The sequence below is a fragment of the Chlamydotis macqueenii genome, chromosome 1 (assembly GCF_036417535.1).
Source record: "Chlamydotis macqueenii isolate bChlMac1 chromosome 1, bChlMac1.mat, whole genome shotgun sequence".
Taxonomy (NCBI): domain Eukaryota; kingdom Metazoa; phylum Chordata; class Aves; order Otidiformes; family Otididae; genus Chlamydotis; species Chlamydotis macqueenii.
Window position 1 is genome coordinate 125,261,890 of NC_141556.1, and position 24,833 is coordinate 125,286,722.

General features: G+C 35.1%; 1 protein-coding gene across 1 annotated transcript in view; it reads left to right on the forward strand.

Moving 5' to 3' along the window:
- Nucleotides 1–24,833, forward strand: part of CFAP47 (cilia and flagella associated protein 47) — a 315,224-nt gene that overhangs the window by 165,546 nt on the left and 124,845 nt on the right. Inside the window, exons 47-49 of the mRNA XM_086766611.1 lie at nucleotides 4,976–5,119; nucleotides 6,519–6,692; nucleotides 19,991–20,102. Of these exons, the coding sequence (XP_086622737.1) occupies nucleotides 4,976–5,119; nucleotides 6,519–6,692; nucleotides 19,991–20,102 (430 nt within the window). The remainder of the gene's footprint in view (nucleotides 1–4,975; nucleotides 5,120–6,518; nucleotides 6,693–19,990; nucleotides 20,103–24,833) is intronic.

The window sequence follows — 24,833 nt, forward strand, 5'->3', positions numbered from 1 at the left end:
ACTAGAAACTAAGATTCAGAATTTTTAAAAACTGTGTTCCAGACTGTTAAAATTCACAGTTGTAAAATGCACAAATGCATGTAAATATTGACTTAAGTATTACTGGAAGTCCATATTGGACATAAGATAAAATATGTTGGGAAAAATAGTTTATGGCAGTTCTGAAAATAAAATATTAGTTTGATGGGCTTATTTCTAGTGTTTTACTTTTATCCAGACAGTTGTTAATCTGTTATTTAATAATGTTATCACACTGAAAGTGAAAAAAGGTTGTTTAATCTAGTGAATAAATATATTGTTCCTGAAAAAAAAGGAGAGATGTTGAGGAGTAAAGTAGAGGAACTAGACTACATACAATTTTAAAAATATGGCAAGCATAGGCAGTATATCATATATAGTTTTATAATATCTCTTTTGTATATGAAACCCTTGACACATGAGAAGTACGAACTGAGACTGAACATGAAGTGTAGGTTAGAATATCATCTCCCTCAAAATTTATTACTCAAAATGTATTTATTGCTCAAAATTTAGAGAACTTTTCCAATATAAAAGAAAAATATCAGAAAAAATTATAGACAAGGAGCTTAAGCTATGAGAGAAAAGATAAAGATTCTTTAAGAGGCAAAAATGGTAAAATATTTCCTGAGATTTGAACTATGGTTTGGTCTATGTACTTGATGTAACCTTTTGATATTAGAGCCACTGAAGAATACTAGTGAGTTAGTTTATAGAGAAATTATTCTGAGATTTTGTAGACAAAAGAGTGGGGGCAGATTCAACAAGGAGACTTAATGTCTGGGGAAAGACCATATTGTGGATGCTCTGTGAAATATTGGAAGTAGACGACAAGGTACAAGTTCACTAAGAAAGAGAAAAAAAATAAAGAAAATGAAAGGAAATAATATTACAGTGCTATATTTTCTTACACATAAATTTTAGAATATTCATATATTATTTGTTAAACATTGATTTATTGACTGTTACATTAGCCAAAAAAACCCAGCTGTTATAAAACACTTAAAGGTGAGAGTTTTTTCCACTTCCTTTAAACAGGAAGTTTCTAAATAGATTGACTTTATTCTTTTGATTTTTTTTTTCCCACTTCTGAGTGCACCTAAGTATATGCTTTTAAATTTAATGCAGGAGTCATACTTTTATACTTTTAAGTCCTGCTTGTTTTCTTAACAAGGAAATAAAAAGTACCCCAATTGGATCATAGACTCTTTTTGTGCATATGTATGTGTTTGTGAGAGAGGGAATGTGTATCTCTGTTAGTCTGTCTCTTTTAATGGAATGCATACATGTAGTCATAAAGCCTGCTCTAAGTGTTGTGCCCTAAACTTGCAAAATCAAACGTTGATGAACAAGCAAATATAAAAATGTGAAGTTATTCTTGTCCTTTTGCATCTTAAGCTTAGTTTTGTGATTGCACATTATTGTTTTCACAAGGTTTCTTTCATGTTCAGTATAAGAAATGTGTGTTACTCTGGTAAGGAGTTAGATACCTTAAATTTTTATATACATTCATTCTAGCTGGAGCTTCTGCGTCCATTAGAAATTTTTACATCCTTTTATATTATTAGTTAGCACTGTTATACTTGTCATTCAAATTACTGAACTTTGAAATACTCCATGAGGAAGACAGATGCTCATAGAGAGTGAAACTGAGATATGAGATTGTTCAATCTGCTAAACTTAGTTTCTTGAACCTAATATTTAGTGTTCAAAGTACTTTTTGCAGACACTACCAAACTAACTGTCATGACATCTGTGTGATAGGTAGAACACTTTGTAAATAGAGCAAGTGATTTGCTTAAAGCCACACAGTGCATTAGTGACAGAAACAGAATAAGAAGCCAACTGAATCTGAAAACTGTCGTTGTTTTTTCATGTGGGAGTTAGGCTGAACATCTGAAGTTTCTGTAGTTCTCACAAGCATGAGATTAATAAAATTGTTCCATCATTCACTTTCAGCATCTCCAGTGAAAGAGGAATAGGTTCTATATATGCAACCTTACTATGTACCTACTATCCTGTGAAAAGATTCTAACTCCCTTAACATTAATTATGTTTCTCATTGACTTAACGGTCGTTGGATAAGAATTCGTATTAAGCAGAGATCCTGTGAGAATTAGGTGATTAAGTAATTAAAACAGTTTGTTAATGCACAAGTTCAAGGGAGTAGAATTTAACAAATACTTTGTTTTCAAAAAGGAAGCATCTGATAACAATGGCACTAGAAATAATTTAAACTAAAACTTAAGACCCTAAATTTTTACTATCTTCCACTTTTCCTTGCCAAAGAACAATCATGGTGATGTTTTTCCTCTATCCCACTTTTTAGAACAGTAGATTAGCAAAGTGTGATGACCTACCAGTTTAAAAAAAAAGTGGTCCAGCTGGTTTTCAAAAGGATAAAGTTTTTCCTGACGTTGTGGGGGGAAAAAAAAGCATGAGCATAAAAATAATCTTTTGATGACTTTTTTTTTTCCCTTTAGTTTGATCTTCAGCATGAGGATACCAGTTAATTACTTTTTTTTTCCTTGTTTTCTACCAGAGATATTGTAACTGTTATTACAGAACTAGAGACCACAGTGATGGAAGCATTTTGAAAAACTGAGGCACTATACAAATCTCAACATTCCAAACAGGCATTGGTGCTCAATTACTAGGAAATTTACCTCTTAACAACTAAGAATTAAAGTGAATCAAGAATTATTAATTAAGAATTAATCCACATATTAATCAAACCTTAGATACAGAATACTACAGGTCTCATGCCAGGCAATAGGGTTAGCTTTCATGACCATAGGTGGTGATTCTTACTTTCTGAGGATGATGTAGCAGACCTTGAGAGACTTTCAAAGAAGGAAATGAGGGCTGAAGTATTGTCTCTATTCCCCAAAATCCATTGTTTATCTCTGACATTTATATACAATTTTCCATGGATGAAGACCATTATGGGTAAAAGGATTACTTCCTCTTTTCATAGAGCAGATAAATCTTGCCTGTTTTAACAAGGCAAGTATTAGCTCTTGAATGCCAGTTTATTTTCTTTTTCAGATGAATGCTAACCTTTTTGCAGGCTGGATCTTTAGTCATCTGGTTCCTTCAAATAGTAGGAGGCTGGATAGCATTACTTTAGTTTCACTATTGTTATGCAGTCCCCAAGCATGTATTACAAAATACCTCACTTCCTACCATAATCAAGCAGTCTTGTGATACATCTGAATGCAAGACAAACAAATTCTTAAATAGGTTTTTGTGCCACTCAGAACAGGCATTTTTAAAAATAGATTAGTCTCTTGAAAGACCAGTTTCTGAGAACACAAGACTGTAAATACTCCTTTCGAGATACAGCCTTTAATTCATAAGCAAGACTGATCCTATAATACAGTCAGTAGCCAAATGAGACAATATGTGCTAGCACATCACGTCAGCACTTCAAAGAGGTACAGTAAGGTTTTCTACTGTTGTAGTTCAGCCCTGATTGGGACCAGACTATGCAGTCTCTCTCTCGCTCCCCGCACCCTCCAAGAGAATAGGAGGAGATGATATAAGAAAAACGGCTCAAGGTTTGAGATAAGGACGGGGAGAAATCCTTAAAGTTACCGTTACAGGCAAAACAGACTCCACTTGGGGAAAACTATTCATTTATTTCTAAAACTAGCAGGAGAATGAGACAGGGAACAAGATAACCTCCCCCAACCCCTCCCTCTTCCCGGGCTTAACATTATCTCTGCTACCTCCCCTCCCGAGCGGCACGGGGAGGGGAAAGGGAATGGGGGTCGCGGTTAGTTCATCACGCGTTGTTTTATGCCGCTATATTATCGTCGGGGGAAGAACTCCTGGCATTCCTTCCCTCCTCCCACGGGCCACAGTCTGTCGTGAAACAGCTCCGGTGTGGGTCATCTCTTCCACGGGGTGCAGTCTCTCCAGAACAGCTGTCCCAGCGGGCCCTCCACGGGCCACAGCCTTCTTCAGGCATCCACCTGCTCCAGCGTGGGGTCCTCCACGAGCTGCAGGTGGATCTCTGCCCCTCCGTGGACCTCTATGGGCTGCACGGGGACAACCTGCTCCACCATGGTCTTCACCACGGGCTGCAGGGGAATCTTGGCCAGGAGCCGCGTTACTCCTCCCCCTCCTTCTGAACTGACCTTGGCGTCTGCAGCCGTTCCTTACAACAGGCTGGCAGACGTCTCTCAGGATCCTTTTTACATCTCATTCACTTCTCATCTCCTCTCCACTTCTTGCAGCCAGGCCGGGCCGAGTTGGGCCCAGTCAGCTTCCTGGCGGGAGGCCAGAGGGTGAGGCCTGCAAGGCCCGCAAGGCTCGCGCCTCCCTCTCTCTGCCCCCCGCTCAGCTGCTTCACATCTTCCTCCCTCTTTTCCTGTTTTCCCCTTCTTAAATACGTTATTGCAGAGGCGTTATCACGGGACATTCTGCTACCAATCGGCTCGGCCTTGGCCAGCAGCGGGTCCTCCCTAGGCCAGCCGAGTCCACTGAACAAAGGGGAGCAACTTCTAGCAGTTTCCTACAGAAGCTACCACCTTAGGCCCCTCCTCACTAAACAAAACCAGAACATCTACAGATGGAAAAGGCACAGAATTTTGGCAAGCATTAAACAGCACTGTAAAGATACTTGTAAATGTTTATAGTGATGCTTATAAATTCCGTCTTGACCATTAGCTATATCATGTACATGTTCTTCTAATGAGTATTCCTGCTGACAATGTTGCTAATGATAGTATTGGTACCAGTATCTCTGGCTGCCAGGAATAAAGGATTTATTATTAGCTTAATTAATTTTAAAAATACACTGTTTTGTTCTCCCAAAGGTTCTCTAAGCCAGTAATTTGTGCAAATGAGTACTGTGCTATGATTTGATGATAACTGCAAGTAAAACATACCTGAAATGTGTGTTAAGAGCTTTAAACGCATAATCTAATTTACATCTTTACTTTGATTTCAGCATAACATGTCCATCCAGGACTGGAAACTTGAAGCAATCTTGGAAGGACAGGGATTTGATGGCCCTCCTCTAATAAATGTGGGTGTAGGTGAAACAGCTCTGTACCCTCTCACGTTCAAGCCTATCGCTGAATGTATGACAATGGTAAGAGGGAAATTGGTTTCAACATTTGAAGGTGATGCTTCTGTCAATAAAATTCCAATCAGTGTCCAAATTATGAAAGTGCTTAAGCAGTTACTAACATTAAGCATCTTCTTGAGAGTCAGAAATTGAAAGATTGCCTACTATCTGAAGTAAAAAACCGAAGGAACTAACTTTGCAAAGCTTAAGATTAGGCATAATAGATTTCCCCACCACACTTCATTATCTCTTCTTTTATTTGCTCTTCTATCAAACTCTCAATTTCAATGAAATGATGGTTTACTCTGTAGAGATTCTGAACTTTGGTCATAAAAATGTACATTTTATTAGTCTGAATTTAAATACATAAATTAAATTGTATTTCATTACCTAACTAATGAAGTGGTAACATTGAATATTTCTCATTGCATACATACATCACAAATGGATTTATGTGGTGGGTACTTTGTTTCATAAAATAACTTCTGTTACAAGTTAAGCCAGTATTTAGAAGATACTTTTGCCATAAGAGTAATCACTATTATGAATGCTGAAATGAAGAGCAGAGCAAAGACTATAACACCTTTAGCAATAAACACTATATGTATTTTTGCCTGTGTATTAGCTGAGAGATTTTGACTACATATTGCTACTCAAATGTGTGAATTGCAAAAGGGAAAAAAAAAAAAAGTTTAGTGAAACATTAGTAATGCTTCTGCATGTATTACTGACCAAAGATAATGTAGTTTGGAAACCCAGTATTATAAAACTATTAAAAGCCGAAAGCCCTGAATCCTTTGATGACAAATAATTATGAAGAACATTTCAGTTGAAAAGCAGATGGAAATGATTGAGCAAAGTTATATTTTATATGAGGAATAAGGATGCATGAGAACATATTTTCTTGGATATTTGTTTTCCAGGAAGAAGCCAAGAGGTATAAAATCATAGAATCATAGAATGGTTAGGGTTGGAAGGGACCTTCAAAGGTCATCTAGTCCAACCCCCCTGCAAGGAGCAGGGACATTCCCGAATAGATCAGGTTGCTCAGAGCCTCATCCAGCCTGGCCTTGAACGTTTCTAGGGATGGGGCATCCACCACCTCTCTGGGCAACCTGTTCCAGTGCTCTACAACCCTCAGTGTAAAAAAATTTTTCCTCATATCTAATCTAAATCTACCTCATGAAAGCTTTATATTGTAAAATTTTGTAATTCAGAAAAAGTAAAAATAAAAGCTTTTATTTCTTTAGTTTTCTTCTTTATTTAACAGCAGAGTGTACTTATGAACTACTAGAAATGTCAATAGGTTGCTTTGTTAGCATGCTTTGTTGCCTGGATTTAAGATTAATAGACTAGAGGTTTGGCAGTCAAAGTGGACTTCTACAGTGCTGAAATTTTTTTTTTTCTTCTTTCTTTGTCACAGGGAAGGCTTATTCTGCGAAATGATACAGCTAGCATTGAAAACGTCTTTAGCCTTAAGGGATCAGGGAAGAAACCTCTGGCAGAGGATCATATTGTGATAGATTGCCAAGTGAGAGAAGTCACTCAAAAAACTTTATGGGTGCCCAATTATGCCAAGAAAAAGTTAACCTACAAGGTAAATTTTTGCCACAATGTGACAACTCTTTTTCTGTCTAAGGGCCTATGAATTATGTATTACAATAGCAAATATTATCGTAATTGCTAATATACTGTTAAAATTAATGTATCAGTGAGAAATTATGTCTAACTATAGTTTAGAGTATAAGGATATATTTATAGTCAGGAAGTCTGTGAAATAGTATATGATTTTACTGTATGTTCCATGGAAAAAGATGACTCGGTTTTTTAGTTTGGTTCCTGAGAGGACAACACTTCTACAATTGTGCTCTATTAATTTGCTCGTCTTTCCTCCCTTCTTTCTGTACTAGTTTGAAACTGGTAGCAGATTCCATTAGTTTTGAGATCACAGAGGGGACTTGAGAATTACAGGGTTCCTAAAATCTTTATAAAGCATTGGAATTTTACTGGAAAAGGACAAAAATTATTATCCTACTACGGGAAAGACTGCAGGATGAGCTCACTATATATCTGTTCCTAACAGCATAATGGCCTGGCCAGTCAGTGCTTGCATTTCTTGGAACAAATCATAGCAGTTAGTGTCTTTTGCCCAGCTGTTATTTCAGGGATGTTGGAAGAAGTTGGTAATACTTTGTGTGTTTGCTGATGGCAAAGAAAATTCAGAGGAGACAATAAACTGCAGTTGTTGAAGGGCAATGGGTCACTAGGGAGATGGAGTAGGAGGTGCTGAGGTAGTTGTGATTTCAATGAAGGGACATAAGATATAAATTCTTAGACAATACATTTTTGATAGTTTCCCTGCTCAGGAATATCTTTTTACTATTAAATATAATCCTTATTATTTTTCACTGTTTTAGTTAAGTATATTTTGTAACTGTATTTTCGCAAACAAATTTTCCTATTTAAAAATGCTGTTGTATTACTGTAACTACATGATTTTCCTACCATTTATCTTGTCTGCATGTTTAATTTGAAAGTGAGAAAAGTATTTCAGTAATGTTCCTCACCATCCTCATCTATGTAGAGGACCCCATGTTGTATGCCACCAGAGGCAGAATGTACATTAGGCCAAAAAAGATTACTTCTGTTTTTCTTCTCAGCTGCGGAGAGGGTTCCTGAGCTCAATAAAAGACATCTTTGTGACACTATTATGACATTTTAAAATAGAGTAGGTAGCATCTAGATACTATAGCTGTATACTATTTGTTAGGAGGGCTCCATCTATGAAGACAAGACAAGAGTGTGTGCTCTAAAAATTGCAGCATATGTGTATATATATTTTTGAACTGAGGGGTTTAAGTTTTGGGGTTTTTTTTGTAGTTTTTCTTTTGGAGGGAAGGAGGGAAAAGGGGAGAATGTATGTTCTAGAAGATAAAATCTGACTAGTTAACTAGTGTGGACTTGTGAAATGAGAGATTTTTTTTTTCTTAGCCGTGGTACCAGTAGCACCAAATGCTGCTTTACTCAAAATGACACAGATTGGTAGAGTGGCCTCACCTTGTTTTACAGAGAGAGATCATATGTGTACTAGCAGCACTCTTCTATTGGTTTGACGGGAATTCATGGCAATGTGAAATCCTTCCTTAAAGTCTTGCTAGTCTCCAATCTTTCACTATTACAGGAGGATTTACGTTTATTAAACTTTGTATAAGGGTCCACCTTCATGTTCATTTTTTTTTTTTTACTCATTATTAAAACCCCAAAGTAGGAAATGCATTTTTTGGGCATCACCAGCTTTGAAATTTTTTTTTTCAACAGTCTTAGCTTTTTAGATGTGAATGCATTTACATTTCTAATACATTTATACTTTTATCTCTGAGAGAAGTGAATGTTTTTGTAAGTTGACAACAGAATTATTTCCTCTGCTTTCCTGTTTTGTATGAACTCTATATTTTTTGTGCCAATGAAAGTGAAAGACACTGAAGTATCAAACTTCAAAATGAATCCATTAAAATTATTAATTTTATGTCTTTTTTCAGAAACATTGCATTAAACAAATTTATGACAGTCTATTCCAGGGTCAGCTGGATCTCACTGAACTTTGACCTCCTTGAGGATGTTCTCTGGCTACCAAAATCTGTTTTTTGGGTGTTTTTTTTTTCTTCTGCTTGGTTGGTTTTGTGGTCGTTTGCTTTGTTGTTTTTTCGTTTGGTTGTTTTTTTTTTTTTCCCCTTGTGAAGTACTGCTTGACAATCCAACCGTGTGTGCTCTTTTTGCTCTGGGACTTTTGGGAAAGAAGTAGTAACGTCAGCGATTTCATACCTGTATGCATGTAATAAATTAATCAGTGTGAAAATATATTTTCTCTATGCTAGGATTTTACCCAGAAGCAGTTGCAGATCAGCTGTTGCAGCAAAGTGGGTTGGAATTGTTGGAAAAGGCATGATTACAAAACGTACGAGTGTCTGGAAACTGTGTCCAAACAATATGAATCACTTCCAGCACTCTGCAGCAGATGCCCCATAGTGTCTTGTGCTGTTGTAGTGAGTGAAGATCATTTGCTTGCTTAAAATTCCAAAAAGGTTAGTCTGTGAATTAGGATTTAATCAGTAAATTCAGAACATGGTCACCCTTATCTGTACTTATTAGGAGAAAGGGAAAACCTCTTGTAAGGGGGAACTGTGACCAACAACCTAGTTAGAAAGGCAGAATAAAGTTTATTTACTCAGAAACATATAGCACAGAGGGCAACAGGAAAAAGAAGTAATACTAATTTTGTTTTTGTTTTTCATTCCCTGCTGCCTGATCACTGTAATTTATGGATAGTCTGTTGTGAAGCAGAGCACAACAGACTGTGATTTCATCTTTGTCAGTGTTTCCTTTGAGGGTAGTTGCGGACAGCCCAATAACTCCTCCTCCTTTTTAATCCAGCATCTTTGAAATGTTGCCATATTGTCCTTTAGCTAAACTGATGATTAGGTAGAGGAAATCTTGTCAGTTTTGGTGGAGACAGATGAAAGATCATCGAAAAAATAATAGTTTTAGAAATGTTTCTGATGGGATCTTTTGCAATTTTATTGGCTAGTGAGTATCTTCATTATTAAATTGGTTGGTTGATTTGCTGTGTATATCCTCCATTGACAGAGTGTGTCCACTATACACGGTAACTTCTCGTAGATAAAAATGGGACATACATGACATTTTTAAAAAGCGTAAGTATTTCATTTACTGAAGTAATAAAGCTTAGCCAATATCAAGAATGGTGTAAAATGTGCCAGAAGCTGACGAGCATAATAATTTACAGATATGTTCATAAACAGTTTACTGCACAATGAATACTTAGTCATAAGTAATTTAGCTGAATTAATACTTGGGTAATTTTGCCTTTGAGGTGTAAATTGAGCTTCACTATTCCATTTTAATAACTGAACATATTAAACCATGTGCTTACTAAAGACTCATTTAATAAAAAACTTTGTTCTATTATATATATGCCACTCTGTTTCTCAGTATTCACTATATATATCTAATAACCTCAACCAAAATAAGGGTACTACTGCAAAAGTGACTATTTAAAATGAAAGTTAAGTCTGGGAAGAGGAAGAGGGAAATCATTTCTTCCTTTCTTCCGTTAAGAAAGCTCTCTTCCTTCTGAATAATACTTTTCCCATTTCAAACATATATATAGTGTTCATATCTGGAGTAGCAGTAATTTTTGTATGTATGGTTTGCTTGTCTGGGCAACCTTTACTATGTATCAAGAGAGCTGGGGAGGAAGGAAGTGCCTATGGAATTCTCGGGAGGTCGTGTGCATGACTTCATCAGTCTACCTTTAAAAATGCTAAGCAAAACACTTCGAGTGCCCACAAAGCTTCCCATGATTAAAAAGACAATTTCCATAAATTCCCTTGAAAAATGTGAACATTTTTATGAACTACTTTCTACTGATTGATGTATAAACCTTAGGGAAATGCTGCCACTGTGCTTTTCGTGGCTGATTCTAGGGGATATTACAACAAATGGTGTTTCTTGTGATTAACTTACTCCTGGGTCTGGAAAAAATGTTACAACAGAATTTGTGCACATATAACGTCAGCCAGATAGGACATCCTTCTCTGATGCTGAATTAATATAAGGTTAGTGACTGCAATATAAGTTGATTTTACTGGCTGTAAAATTAGATTCAAATCTTCCTATGAGAATAGGAAGTGTAAAGTATTTCTATAAAATCCGATCTGTCAGTCTCGTGACAAAATTTTTTATACAGTTTTCTTTTGATTTTTATATAAAACTCTGTCTGCCAAATATAAATAATTGTCTGGTGTGTTGATGGTTGCTTCTAACAACACCTTTGATAGTAACTTTAGCCATAAAGGTGCCTAATTCTTTCAAGGCTTGTTTTGCAGTAAAAATATAAAACTGTGTGACTGTTTTTCTCAGTGTTGTTCAAAATAGATGTCATTAAAGTAAACTCTCCAGAGGAATCTCAAGGGGCAGTTATATTACCTTTCAGGTATTAGGTTATACAAACTGTTAGCAATTTCCAAAAGTATTGTAGAATAAATGCATAATAAAAAGCAATGAAATCCCCTGTTCTTCAATGCATTTGGCTCTCTAATCTCTATATATCTGTTTTAGATCTTTGCAATGTCAATGAAAGAATGACGTGAGGGTTAGGTATTTGTAACAAATGTCTCAAAATAATAAAAAAAAAAAATATACTGTAAACCTTTAATGAGGGGCTTCCCTGTTCAGGCTAAGTCTTGTTTGGTAACGTATGTGAGATTTCCTGAGAATAAATTCCATGCAACTCTAGTAACCTGATTGCTGAAGGTCTTATACTCTCACCAAGTTTGTATTCTTTAGCTACAAGTAAATCTGTGCATTCCATAATCCTAATTTTATCTGTCCTTCCAAATTCAGTCCTTTTGGCTTCCACATTGCCTACCAGAACTTCTGTAACAGACGTCACTACAGAAAAAGCATTCTTTGTAGCGATAATGAATGGTACAAAGGCCTACAGAATGTAAGAATAATTGTAGTTGTTGATGGGGAGCTGGATTGTGATTACTAGTTATGAAATGATTTGATCAAGTAAGGGTATAGTAAGGTCTTACATGTGATTTGTTTCTTGAGATAGGTCAGTGGTCCTAACAGGTGGCCTGGCTGCATTACAAATCTGGATTATGTAGAACTCTTCATTATGTAGAATTTCGGATTGCAGCTGAAAAGGCAGGAATTGTTTGGGGAATATTCTCAGTGCAATGCAAATATGTTTCCTTTCAGTGTTGTAACATGCTGGTGGCAAAATAAAAGCAATTGCAAGAATTAAATGAATTCTTAATAACTCAGGAGCTTTCAAGGTATGCAGTGACAGGAAGACAAGGGAAAGTAATGGTAGCTTCTTTTGAAACATCTGTAATTCTTGACAGTATTGAAAAAAATCTAGTTATTATCAGATTGATCAGTGACTCTAACAGATACAGTTCTGGCCTAGCATGAAAGGAACATTAACTTTTTAATAAGTAGAGCCTGTCAATATCATAAACAGACCTGAGAAACAATTTTCAAATGGAAACCTTGAACATATTACTGTATAACTTCATTATACAAAGAGACAGTGGAATTTAAGTGTATTTGATTAAGTTCTGTACATCCATTCACCACTTTGGCTTGAAGTGTCAGCTGACATTTTTAAAATTATGCTTATTTAATTATTCAACTCTGCAAAAAATTATTTTTTAATTATAACTTTGAAGATTGGCTTTTCATTTCTATTCATCTTTAATAGCCACGTTACAGTTCTACAGAATGAGTATTAAAATCTCTGTGACTGATAAATTAGTTTTAAATTGTAATATTTTATAAATCCACTCCATTTATACTTTCTGGCTGTGTGTGAGCAATGATTTGAGGTGTAAGACAATGGAGAATACTATCACTTAAAAATTAAGTCCTCGGAGATAGATTGATTTGAGCAAGTTTTCTGCAGGGTCACATCGATAACTTTAATAATAATTTGCATTTTGCCTTCATTGTGATATTCTACTATTCTTATTTTCTGAATGCTAGTGAAAAAATTTAATGTACATTATGTGAGTTTGGGGAAATTTGTGGCTACTGAAATTAGGCATTTCTTCACTGAATTAATTGTAGTGATTGCATGATAAATATTATGGCAACATGAACAGCTTTGCTGTTTCTTAATTATGTCACATATTGTCTTTCTAACAAAATCTGTGAAAATAAAGCAGCTAATTTTGTTATGAATTTGAAGGACTGATAATCATATGTGGATTCAGACTTTAATATAGAAATTTTATTGGAAGTTCTATACCGTTTCAGCTTATTCTGTAAGTTCCTTATTATAATTTTTTTGAAAGCGTGAGTAGTACCAAAGTATTTCATTAGCTATCAACACAGTTTTACATTGCAAAAGAAGAGAATTATCTTTAGTTTCTTGTGAAATCTTAACAAGAAGTAGTGAAAGACTATTTGTTTTAATAGTCTATCAAACTCCTTTTTTCTTGTGTTTTCTTAATTAAATTGCACAGTGTAATGGAGCTTGGGCTTAGACATTCTTCTAAAGTATTTAATAAATGTAGACATTTTAAAATGATGTATTAATTATTTACTACCTATTTGTTACATTAGTTTCTGATGTATGTGAAATTTTATTAATGAAGAAGAGTATTCTTCCAAAATGTCTATATATCTTTGTAAATGGGTATAATTCATATATAAACGATGAGAATAATAAATTTGTATTTTTTGAAGATGATAGACCTGCTAGGGAATAGAGATGAACATTGAAGTGGAAGTTTTTATTGTCCTAGCTCACTTATACAATTAAAAAGTATTTCACACATTAGGTCACCTGATGTATTTTGTAATGATTATGTCCAGGAATGTTAGGGAGATGTTCAAGACAGAAAGAACTACCAGTAGGAAAGTTTTTACAAGACTTAATATTGATTTACAAGCATTAGTATTGATATGGTTGGCTTTTTGGCAATAGGATGCTCACAAAGACTGTAATGAGAATCAGCAATGTTACTTAGATTGCAGATGCTTTAAATTAGTCAGTATTTTGAGAAACTGCAGTTATTCATGCAGTTATAAATAAATTCTGTGTGTGCCTGTGTGTGTCTGTGTAGATCCACCTATTTCTATCTGTATACTGTGTGTATGTGTATATCTATGCAATCCCACCGTTGGTATGATTCTGTTCTAAAGGGAGCTTAAATTTTTTTTGTGTTGGATGGATGTGGAACAGAAGATTTCTTTTGTCCTGTGCCATGGTTGTCATGAGAGTACCTCTCCCCTAAATATTTCCAGTTAATGTACTCTATATGCTCCAGTATTGTTAGGTACAAGTTCTTACTCTTTTCTGGTGTAGAGTCATTCCAAAATGCTGCATTTTCACTATTTTTATTTTAGCATGCTCATATCTACTGGGATACCTTTGAGATAAGATTTTTTGCTTTTAGGTTTTCTTTGGTCAGTCCTGAATTATGAACAGTTATTTGAATGCAAGATTTCTTTCTCTAAATTCCAGTTAATCTATTTGTAATTGTTCATTATTCCTTCCTTGCAAACTAGGACATATGCTAATGGCCTACCTCCTCCATGAACTGGTAGAAGTAATTCAGTATCTTGACTCCTTTTGGATATCTTGTAAATTAGACTTTTTTGTTGTTGTTGTTGTTAACAGAAGAGTCCCTATTTAGGCTCAGTTTTCTTACTTCAAAATTTATTTGCCTAACAGAAATGACCCATAGTAGATTTTGTTAGGCACATTCAGGTACCCTCAGGAAGACAGTTTTGCAGATTATTATAGGATGTAGTATTATATATAACGCTACATCTGAGACTAAAATTGTGTCCTGTTTTTACATACAATCCTCATATAAATGCATTCTCATAAGAAAAAGCTATCTTTTATATTAGGAAGGAAGCTGACTTAAAGCTCACTGTATATAAATTCTTTCATGCTTCATTCCAAGCTTTTCTCTACACTTAAGAAATCTTTGCAAGAAGTTATTCTTATCAAAATCTGAAATTTATGGACTTGTTCCTATGTGGACTTTTACATTTTCCATCTTTTTTTACTTTCTGAGTGTTCTTGGATATATTGTTATTATATTAATATATGTGTAGTATATCTACAGTTAAGGAGACAGGCATTACACAACATTAATGCCATATTGGAACACCAAACAGCTGTGAACACTTCTCATTAAATAAGATTCTTGCCATGAATTCTGATATTTATATAGATTGCCTTGTGTGCATGTGCAAGTGTGGGCATGCACATTTAGTATCCATTTGCCATCTGAGGTTGATCATTTAATTAGTCTCAGTAACGCAGTTCATGTTTCAGATGGCCATCACAGCAAGGCAAAGTTCAATGTAAGTAATACATAAAAAGTAACCAGCAAGTGATGTCTGTTATAACCATAAACCTTGTCAAGACGTTGGAGGTAGGAGATAATGTGAGCACTGTTTGGAGACTGGAGCTCCTAAGATGTGAACAACTTACTTAATGACTAGAGAAAAATAGGGTTGCTTATAAAGATAAATGAATGGAAGTGATTCATTAATGATAAGATGGTGAGTATTCATATGGAAAGGAGTAGCGATCAGCATGGAGAATACCAGTGAGTTTAACAACTGCAGTAAGAAAGGTGACAGCAGGCTAAGGATAACTTCGTTAATTATTAACATGGATTTGTAACAGCCAGAGAAATAATGAAATTATTTTTTCTTGGCTGCATTTTAGGAAGAGTTTGGGAAATGTGATTGCAGAAGGCAAACTGACAGGAAAAAAAAAGCTATTTGGAATTTTAAAATTCTGGGATTGGGTTGTATGGCACATTAGAAGCATGCATATTTCTGGAGTAGTGTGATTATAACTGAATTAGTAGAACCTTTCCTGTTAAAGCATTAGCAGGAAGACTAAATTTTAGACACAAGGAGGGAAAGAACACTATCAGATGGAAAAATAGTGTGTTTAAGTCCAGCTACTGTTAAGATATAGTGGGAACTGTGGAAGACCCATGGAAAGAAAGGAGGAGAACTAGAGGTGCATAAAGAAGGAAATAAATTGAGAAACTTTACAACCATTTTAAGTAGCATTAAATGAGAGTTCTCATTAAATGAGAGTTCTCCTCCTCTCACCTAAAAGAGGTGTAAAAATTAAATAAATCAAATAAATGAATAACAAATTATGAAGGCAAAGCTCATGCACAGTTAACTAGAACTATCTCACAGTAACAAGTCTGTCTCTGTCTGTACAAAAGAACGCTGTTCTTTATAAATTAGTGATGAACTCATTTACTAGTAAGGGAGCAGTGGAGATGCACAGCTATTTACGGTGAAAAACTGCATAATTTTTAATGAAAAAATACCATGCATTTAGAAAGCTAATGTCTGTAAACTAGCTTCTGATGTCTGGTACCTAACTTCTAGAAGTTTTCATGAAAATGGGAGAATTTAAACCAGCCAAGTTGAATGCTTTACTGTAGTGAAACGTAAGTTTTGAATTTTTCAAAATGCGTACTTCAGTTATTTTAAAGTAGTCAGAAGAGAAATTGGAAATCTGCAGATCTATCATTCCAGCATGATTTCTGCAGAATGTATGTAAAGATGAATCTTTGATTTCATTAAGGAAAAAAAGACCTTAAATGTAAACTGAGCTTTTAAATTAATGTTAAACAGTATCATTTTTATACCTGTCATATATGCACATAGTAATTAATAAAAAAATTGCACATAAGGTCATGCATATGATTCTAGATAGTTAAAAGCAAGGTTATTTCTAGCCCTGGGAAATCTTCTGAATAACAATAAAGAGATTCAGAAGATTTATGTGATTAAATTAATAATATGAAAGAACAACCCCTTCGGTGCCTTTAGAAGATTTAATAAATAGGGATAGAAGAGATGACAAAGTTCTGAGCTGCTCGTTGCTTTCTTTTAGACACCTCTTGCCTAGAAATCCACAGTTTTAGACAGCCATCTGAGTTCTCTGTCTAACTGGGGAAAGTAGGCACCTAGCAACAGAACTCTAAAAGCACCAGCAAAAGGAATGGAGAATCATATAACCAGGCCAGGTAAAACGTTTTCTCTATGGATCTTTAGTTAATCTCTTCAGTCTGGGCAGATTAGGGCAAAGGAGCTTGTTCCAAGATCTACAGGTCTGGCCAGTGCCCTAAACTCCTAGTTATTTGGTAAAAATTGTTGGTAAAAGTACCTTTCTGGTCTTATAGATGGGACCAGCATGAATAAGACTTCAGATATCCATGGAAAATTGCTTAATTTGGGAACACTGATGGAGATCAGTCATGAAGTATGCATGGCAAGGCTATCCACTGTCAAGGAAAAAACCATTTTGAGCTCTAGCCAGGACTGAAAATATTAGCTTCTTTAAAGGGGTAGGTTACAGCTCAATGGAGAAAATAAGTGTGTGCCTTTCAGAAGTAGGTGCCATTTTAATTTAAAAAAAAAAAAATCTATCCAAATTTAAGCACTGTTGCTTTCCAGTGGTTCTGACCAGCAATAAATTCATAAGGTGTAGTGACAAGAAGATACGACTGCCTGTCCATTGCCTGTCTCTCATCCCATCCCTATTAAACAAAAAAGTGACAAAACAAAGAAGAACCCTCCTCAAAAGACAGTGTTACCTACTATGTATATATATTTATACATATATATCTCTGTGTGTGTATACTTCATGTAAAGAGAAAATTTACTTGATTAACACTTAGTAGAAGTATAATACTAGAAGAGGGCACAAGGATCATCAGGTCTCTGTTCCCCGGGATTATAGGCAGTCATGTAGTAAATATCTAGTTTAGATAGGCTCACAGGACATTTAATCTGCATGACTCCTATGCCATGAAAGACAAAAGCTTTCTCAGCTGTACAACAAAATATGGGACCTGCAAAAACAGATGACAATTGTAATGTGTTTCTGGAAAAGTACAGGAAAGTTTGGGGTCACTAGTGTCTTTGAACAATGAAACAGCAGTGCATCTGTTATGTAAACAAATCCTAGGAAGTGAACCATGTCCAACACCAAGCAAAGCACAAAAACTGAGCAATCTTATCAATCTGGAAGGAAGGGAAGGGAGAATTCCTTCTTGTCTCTTGAGATGGGCATCTCGATTCAAACGCTGAAACAGTGGCCACGTATGTGCTATCATGACTTCATTGCTTATACTCAACTTTTTCCTGTTTAGTTATACATTCACTTCATTCAGGTTAACAGCATAATTTTAAAAATATTTAGCTTCTGTTAACTCACTACTCTGTTTGGAAAGGTATCCAAAACTTCTCTTGAATGATGGAAAATCATCAAACTTCCAGTCCATATTTTTTTCATCACCAATCCATGTCCATTTCATGTTTATAGTCACCTATATAAGTAGTGTTCCTTTTACTTTAACATTTTTGTTAGAAACTAGTCTGATATATCCAGTCTTTGACAGCAACTGTAACACCCTACTTTCCTGCGTTTTATCCAATTTAAATTAATTCACATGTATCCTACTTTTGCATCTGTCTTCATGTTACTTCCTTTAAAAAAACTCTCATTTTAATCAATCTTAGTTCTATCCCTAATAATTTGCTGTTATTTCTGTTAACCTGTCCTTTTTTGGGGGGGGGTACTTAGCCTTTACTTTTGTAAACATTACTAACTTCATTGTAAACTGAAATGAAGTAGTTCATGCCTAATTTGTTGTTTATCTTATATTAAGTGAATCTTCCCTACCCTCAGTGTGTAGCAGCCCCTCTCTTTTTATCCTTCCTCTCTACTGTTAATAGTCAGATTTTTTTTTCCATTTTTTTTTTCCAAGTGTCAGTTCAACAAAGTTTTCCATCATTCTCTTTTAGGCCTACTTTTTTTTTTTTTTCATGACAATTAGTCTCTTTTTCTGTTCTTTTTGGTTGTTGTATTTCTAATATCCAGCTTTAAATGTAGGTTTGTTGGGGAAGAGGAAGATTGTTACCTTGAAGTTTTTTTTTCCTCTGTTACTTGGAATAGAAGTTCAAGATTTTACTAGCACTGGAACAAAGGACTATGCTAACATAAATACCCCAGAGAAGAAAAACATTATAGGCAATGATTGGCTATAATTTGGCTGTAATAGAAGACAAGATGATCTTAGAATTGTTTTTTTTTTCCTATGGAAAATATGAACAAAACTTATTTACTAAAGAAAAAGAAAAGGTAACTTTGGGGAGGAAGAAAAATATCTGTGCAACTAATGCTTTTACTGTTGCAAAAGAGATCTTTGTTGGATCTAAGTCTCTCCTTGGATGCATGGCAGGCTAGCTATAGTCATTAATGAAATTAATAAATGAGCTGGAAAATAAAAAAAAAACCAAGCCTTTCTGAATTGACTTGTGATTTCACTCAAATTTCACCTAAACAACACAGAGACAATTTTATTATTTAGTTTAATAAGAAATTACAGTATGCTACAGTACTACATGATATCCTGAAAATATTTTTTTAAAAGACTCCATGCCTTAGTGGAAAACTGTCACCTGTAGTCAGATGTCCACTGCAGAAATTGCAGAGTCAATTTAAAATACTATCACTTAACAGCAGTTGGCTCCACCCAGTAGTAGATGTAACAGAAAAGAGAGTGTAAGAAGAACCATTCACACAGTCTGCCTCCTGGCATTCTGCACAACCGGTAACTTAAGCAGGTAATCAGCTGTGTTTGGTAATGCCTCAAACTTGAATGGCTCTTCCATGACCAGCAGATCAGAGTCTGTCTGTAGCAAACTTATACAAGTGACAAAGAAATTAGATGACATTAAAAATTACTCAGCCTATATTCCTACAGTCATTTGTATAGTTTACAAAATCTAAAATTCAGCATATGAAAATTGTATTGGTCTTTTCATTGTTCAGGTAGTTACTATGTATGCCATTGCATACATGTCATTTACAAAATATGACATATCAAAAAGCATGGTTTAATATAATTTGAGTTATAGCAATTGATGTTAAAATGACACTTCAGATTTTGCTTTACTCTGTCTAGATAGATGGATCACTGCTGTTAAACATCATTGTTACACTTCTAAAAAAATTGTAAGATATTAAGGGCCTGGCTATGCAACTCTACACATATGTAAGTAGTTCCATGGTCTAAGCAAGATACTTTTACTCATGTAAATCTGTGCTTGATATGATCTGTATATGCCAGCGCTACTCTTGCAGTAGGTATTCTTTTCATGTGCACAAAGGTTAGGACTTACCAATAACATACTTTATACCATACTCTACTTTTCAAAGCAAGTAGAATGAATATTGTGTCTACAGTGTTCTTGCAACAGTTTTGATGATATTTCCTCTTTGTGAATTCTCTTTACCAGGTATCTTCGGATCTGTCAATGGTGGGTGGTGCACCTTTTGTTACTGTAGAACGAGATGACATAGTTGCTTACACCTTGACTGTATCTCCGCGGAGACGAGGAATCTTTCAAGGTACAATGTAGAACCCAAATATATACAATCCCTATAAATTAGCAGATTAAATTTGTTTAAATTTAACGCTTACATTTCTGTTCAATAAAACCTTTATTCTGGAAGTAAGGCTATAGTTACTGGTGATACAGTTTTTTAAGCTGGCTTATATTTTTATTTGTAAAGGTATGTTACTGCTAAAAATGTGGTCAGGTCCTTTATAAATGCCAGCATATGTGGAACTTTATGCATAGATTCCTGATATTGGATAAATCTCTTACTCCAAAATGCTTAGTGTATAGTTTTGATTTTGTGGGTTCCTAACTCCAAACATTTCATTCTGCTGCCTTCTTAGACTATTGAGATTAATAACAGCTGTTTTCTCAACATTAAAAAGCTATTAAGTCTTGTTCCTGAGGATGCCAAACTTGTTTACTGTTCTGGCCATTTTGTTTTTAGTATCTGGTGTGTAAAACATAAGTAATAATGCCATCTCAGTTCACAGGTCATCTGTGAAAAGAAATTAATACTTGTAACGAAGCTTGGCCTAGTGCCGCAGGAGGACTTTGGTGTCTTCTTGCTTAATCTGTAGCCTTGAGACAAAATTCACTTTTGCTGAATAGGAGTCAAGTTTCAATGAAATTTGTGACCATCAAAAATGTTCACCAGGAAATAGGGAGGATGCACTATACTTTAACTTGCACCTTTTTTTCAGGATTTAAAGATTTAGGAGTATTGTCTTCTGGCTTAGAAAATCCCCAATTCTTTTATACGTAGTGAAAGTTTCAGTAGAAGAGGTTTCAGTGTATCTGTCGCACAGCAAATTAATACTAGGTTGTAAAAGCCATGCCTTCAAAGGGACAGAGACGGCATGTTCAGATTGACATCTCCTATGTTCTATCTTTCTCCTAACTTCTATTGCAATGGTTTCCATTATGTTTGCAAGTATTTTATGTTCACTGAGTAACAAAAAGAGGGAACAGTCAGTCTCTCTAACCTGACATAAAAGTTATTGGTTCAAAGGCTGGGAAGCCGTGAACACTCTTTTTTTTTTCAGAAAATGGTCCATTTATTTTATGCTTTAAAATAACTTGATAGAAGGCTGAAGTTATCCTTTGAAAAGAGACAGGGCCCAGTTCTCTACCGTCCACCCCCTGGCTCAGTGCTTGCTTTAATCACTGCCTTAGGAAATCATGTTCATTCTCTCTCTGGAGCAGGGACGGTGTCGGTTATGTCAAGAGATTTGTGAACGCTCTCTAATCATTCAGCTGCTGTAGAAGGGAGAGAGGTGGAGGGAAGAAAGGCCACTGTTGCAGGTTTGAAAGGCAGCTGTCTGATGTTAGGTGTGATGTTAGGTACCTAAGTACCGCGTGTCCTATCTAAGGTGACATCAGTTAGGAAGTACTTACTTTGTGGCTTCAAGGAGAATGGAAGTCGGTTTGCTTCATAGTGTGTAAGGCTGGGAAGTCATATTTGTTCCCCAAAGCAGAATGTTTGGCTCCTGGGAAACTTTAATGGCAAAGCTGAGATATACATGAATTTTTGGGCACTTTTAGGATTTTTCAGCAGCCATCTGAAGCTTGAGGATCACTGAATAGATGTAGGTGATTCAAGTGGGAATTAATTAAGACTCTTAATCCTTTCTAGGTTCAAGATACTACAGGTAAAGGATAACTTAAACACCCCAAAAGAAAGGTATTCTTTGTTCAGTGAATTTGCTTAGAGGGAAGTAAATAACCCATGGGGCAAATATGTTGAATGATTGATAATAAAAAGCAATGCTCAAAAGCTATCCACAGAGTGAGTAGATTTTATCCTATGGGGGAAAAAAGAGCAACTATTTAGGTATCTAGTTGAAGACTCCGTCATAGTGCTGATGGATGATTTCAAGTTTAGAACTTCCTAACTTGTAAGCACAACTTTGCAACCTTGGTGTTCTTGTGCTGGTTTTACCATATTACAATAAATTATCATAAAAGGACTGTTACCATATAAATTGTTGTACTAAGCAAATGGTCTGCATTTTTCTATTACATTCAAAGTCTTTTTCATTGCAAAATTATATAGTTGCAAAATTGTACTTCTTTTGCTTTCTTCTGGCTATTTTATGATTCCTAAGCTAAAAATGAGGCCAGTTCTTCTCAAAAGTCCATTTGGAAGCATTCCAATAGAGGGGTAATATTACATGCTTCATCTGGTTTGTAGTGTGTGACAGCTCTAACATAGAAATAATACCTAATAAACATCTCATGCAAGGTTCTGGCACCAGATAAAATTCTTCTGCAATCCATTTTCTAAGTAATAGAACAATTTCCTTTAGGTTTGATAAAACATCTGCTATTATTTTATCTTTTATCAAACTCTTATTTCTACTGTCTGCAGAATAGACCAGAATTTTTCCAGAATAGATTAAAGCTCTTAATGCTTGAATATATCTTCTGCAAAAAATACACACCTGTTATAGTTAGTGTCCTTTTATCCATAAAAATTTACTAGCTTCTGGAAAGGAGCTTTGTCTTTTATGAATCACCTTTCATTTATTTTCTAAGTATGTCTGTACTTAGTAGGCAGCACTTTTCAATGCAGCTTGGAGTTTTGTAGCTTACATTGAAGAAAAAGGGCAGTATATTACAGGCAATTTTAATGAGATGATGAAGATCATACCAATAAATTTTGGCCTGTAAATGAGTTGATAACACTTGTTTGTTTAACAGCGTTTCCCTTCAACACTTGTGTGACATCTGATTTAAAGAATATATATTGTCCGTTTCTTTGCTTGGAGGAATTCTATAAATTGATCTGCTGATCGCTCCAATTTCAATGAGATAATAATATCACATGTGGAAGGACTAATTTAGTCTTAATTTAATTTATCTATTCTATTCTGTGTAACTTTTCTGAGGCAGCAACTATACATTGATTTCAATGGCTAGAAAAAAATGAAGAAAAAATAAAACCCCCTCCTCCTACTTCCCAGACCTATGCTTACTAAGATCATGCTGGTATATTTAAAACAGAAGCAAAACTTTTCTATATCTTCTCTGGTTTGTGTGATGGGTTCCGTGGCCACGTAGCCTTCTGTTCTTGTTTCCAGTTAAAATATTGGGATTATGTGGGCTTTTATCATCTCTCTGCACTGGAAAATAATCATGTACAATCCATACCTTTCAATTAGTCCGTTCAAATTATACAGAAAGGAAAAAGTTGAATATTTCTTGCTTTCTTAATTGGATTCAGGGATGTGGTATTGTAGTGTATAGCCAATGAGACAGTCAACGTGGTCTGGCAATTCCAATTTTATTGGCAAATAAAACAGCGTGTTTCTTTTTAAAGGGGTGCATCTTCTCTAAAGCAATATAAAAAGAGGCTTCAATATTAATATGTGGACTAAAGGTGTATAAAATATTTAAACACTGGAGAGTAAAGCTAGAAAATTTGCAATGAAGTTTTGACTAAGAAAGTTTTTAAAGCAATGTTATATCAGCTAAAAGGAAACCTCCACAATTTATGTAATTTTAAATTATTCATTTGCAGTATAATTCTAGGAAGACTCGTACTGTTGCTTTGGCAAGTTTAGTATATTTTGTTGTAAAATGTGTATGTGCCAAAGGACAGCTGAGAAGAGGAGTGATGTTTTCTAGAATACTTAGTGGTGACATAGTTCTGTGGCCAACTGAATCAGCGGGAACTGTATCTCTGTGATGCACATGAAGTGTTGTTTTTGAATATATGCTTTAAAAATTGTCAGCCACGATATTTTTACAAGTTATATTATTACATAAGGTATGACAGAGAAGTCTGAACTGAACAAACACAAGAAAAAAACCTGCAAACACTGGGGACTGTTATTCATGAACAAGTTATTATTTATCAGTAACTTTACAGCACCAATAAGGTGATATAAGATATTGCTGCCTTTGTGGAAGACAGTGTAAACAACAGTCGGTTCTGTAGGATGACAGCACATTCACAGCCGAAAGACTAGATGTTCCTCTGTCAAAGCCCATACATGACATAGGAGCCAAGATCAGCAGAACGTGATGAAGATATGTAAACATACTTGTTTATTATTTTAAATATGGCATTTTTTTTTGCAATGTTTCTGCACCTTTTAAATGTGTTTTTCATTACTTCATAGAGTGTTAAGGACTTTTGATTACCCTTACTTGTAAAAATATATTTTCAAATCCTGCAAAAAACCTTTTGACTGGATTTTTTTTTTGTAGTCTGTGATCTGAATAGATTTTTGTATTTATGTATCATCAGCGATCTTAACCTCCAGTAGTGGTCATTGGATTACATCGTTCACTCTCGAACCTGGAGAAAATTCTGCTTAGGTCAATATTACCTTTCCTAGGAAAAAACTCCACTTTAATTTAAAGAACCAAGTCATGCAGAGCGTACTATGTACTAAGTATCCTCACTGACAAGGATTCTGCATTCTGTATTTGACTCAAAGTTAATAGTTATTTGCAGTTCTTGCCAGCAATTATTTTATTTCCCCCCCCCCCCCCCAATAAAAATTTTAAGTAGCTTAGAGTCAATAGTAGCACTTTGGTGCCCATGAAAATTATGAAAGACAATTTATGAGTATTTTAAGATTAAGCAGATAAACTGAGTTTAAAAATGTATGCCATCTGTAATAAAACTGATTATTTTATATTGAAATATTTTGACAGATTTGACTGCCTTGCAGAGACCTGAATATATTACATCAATCCGTTCACCTTTATTGATCCAGATTTTAAATTC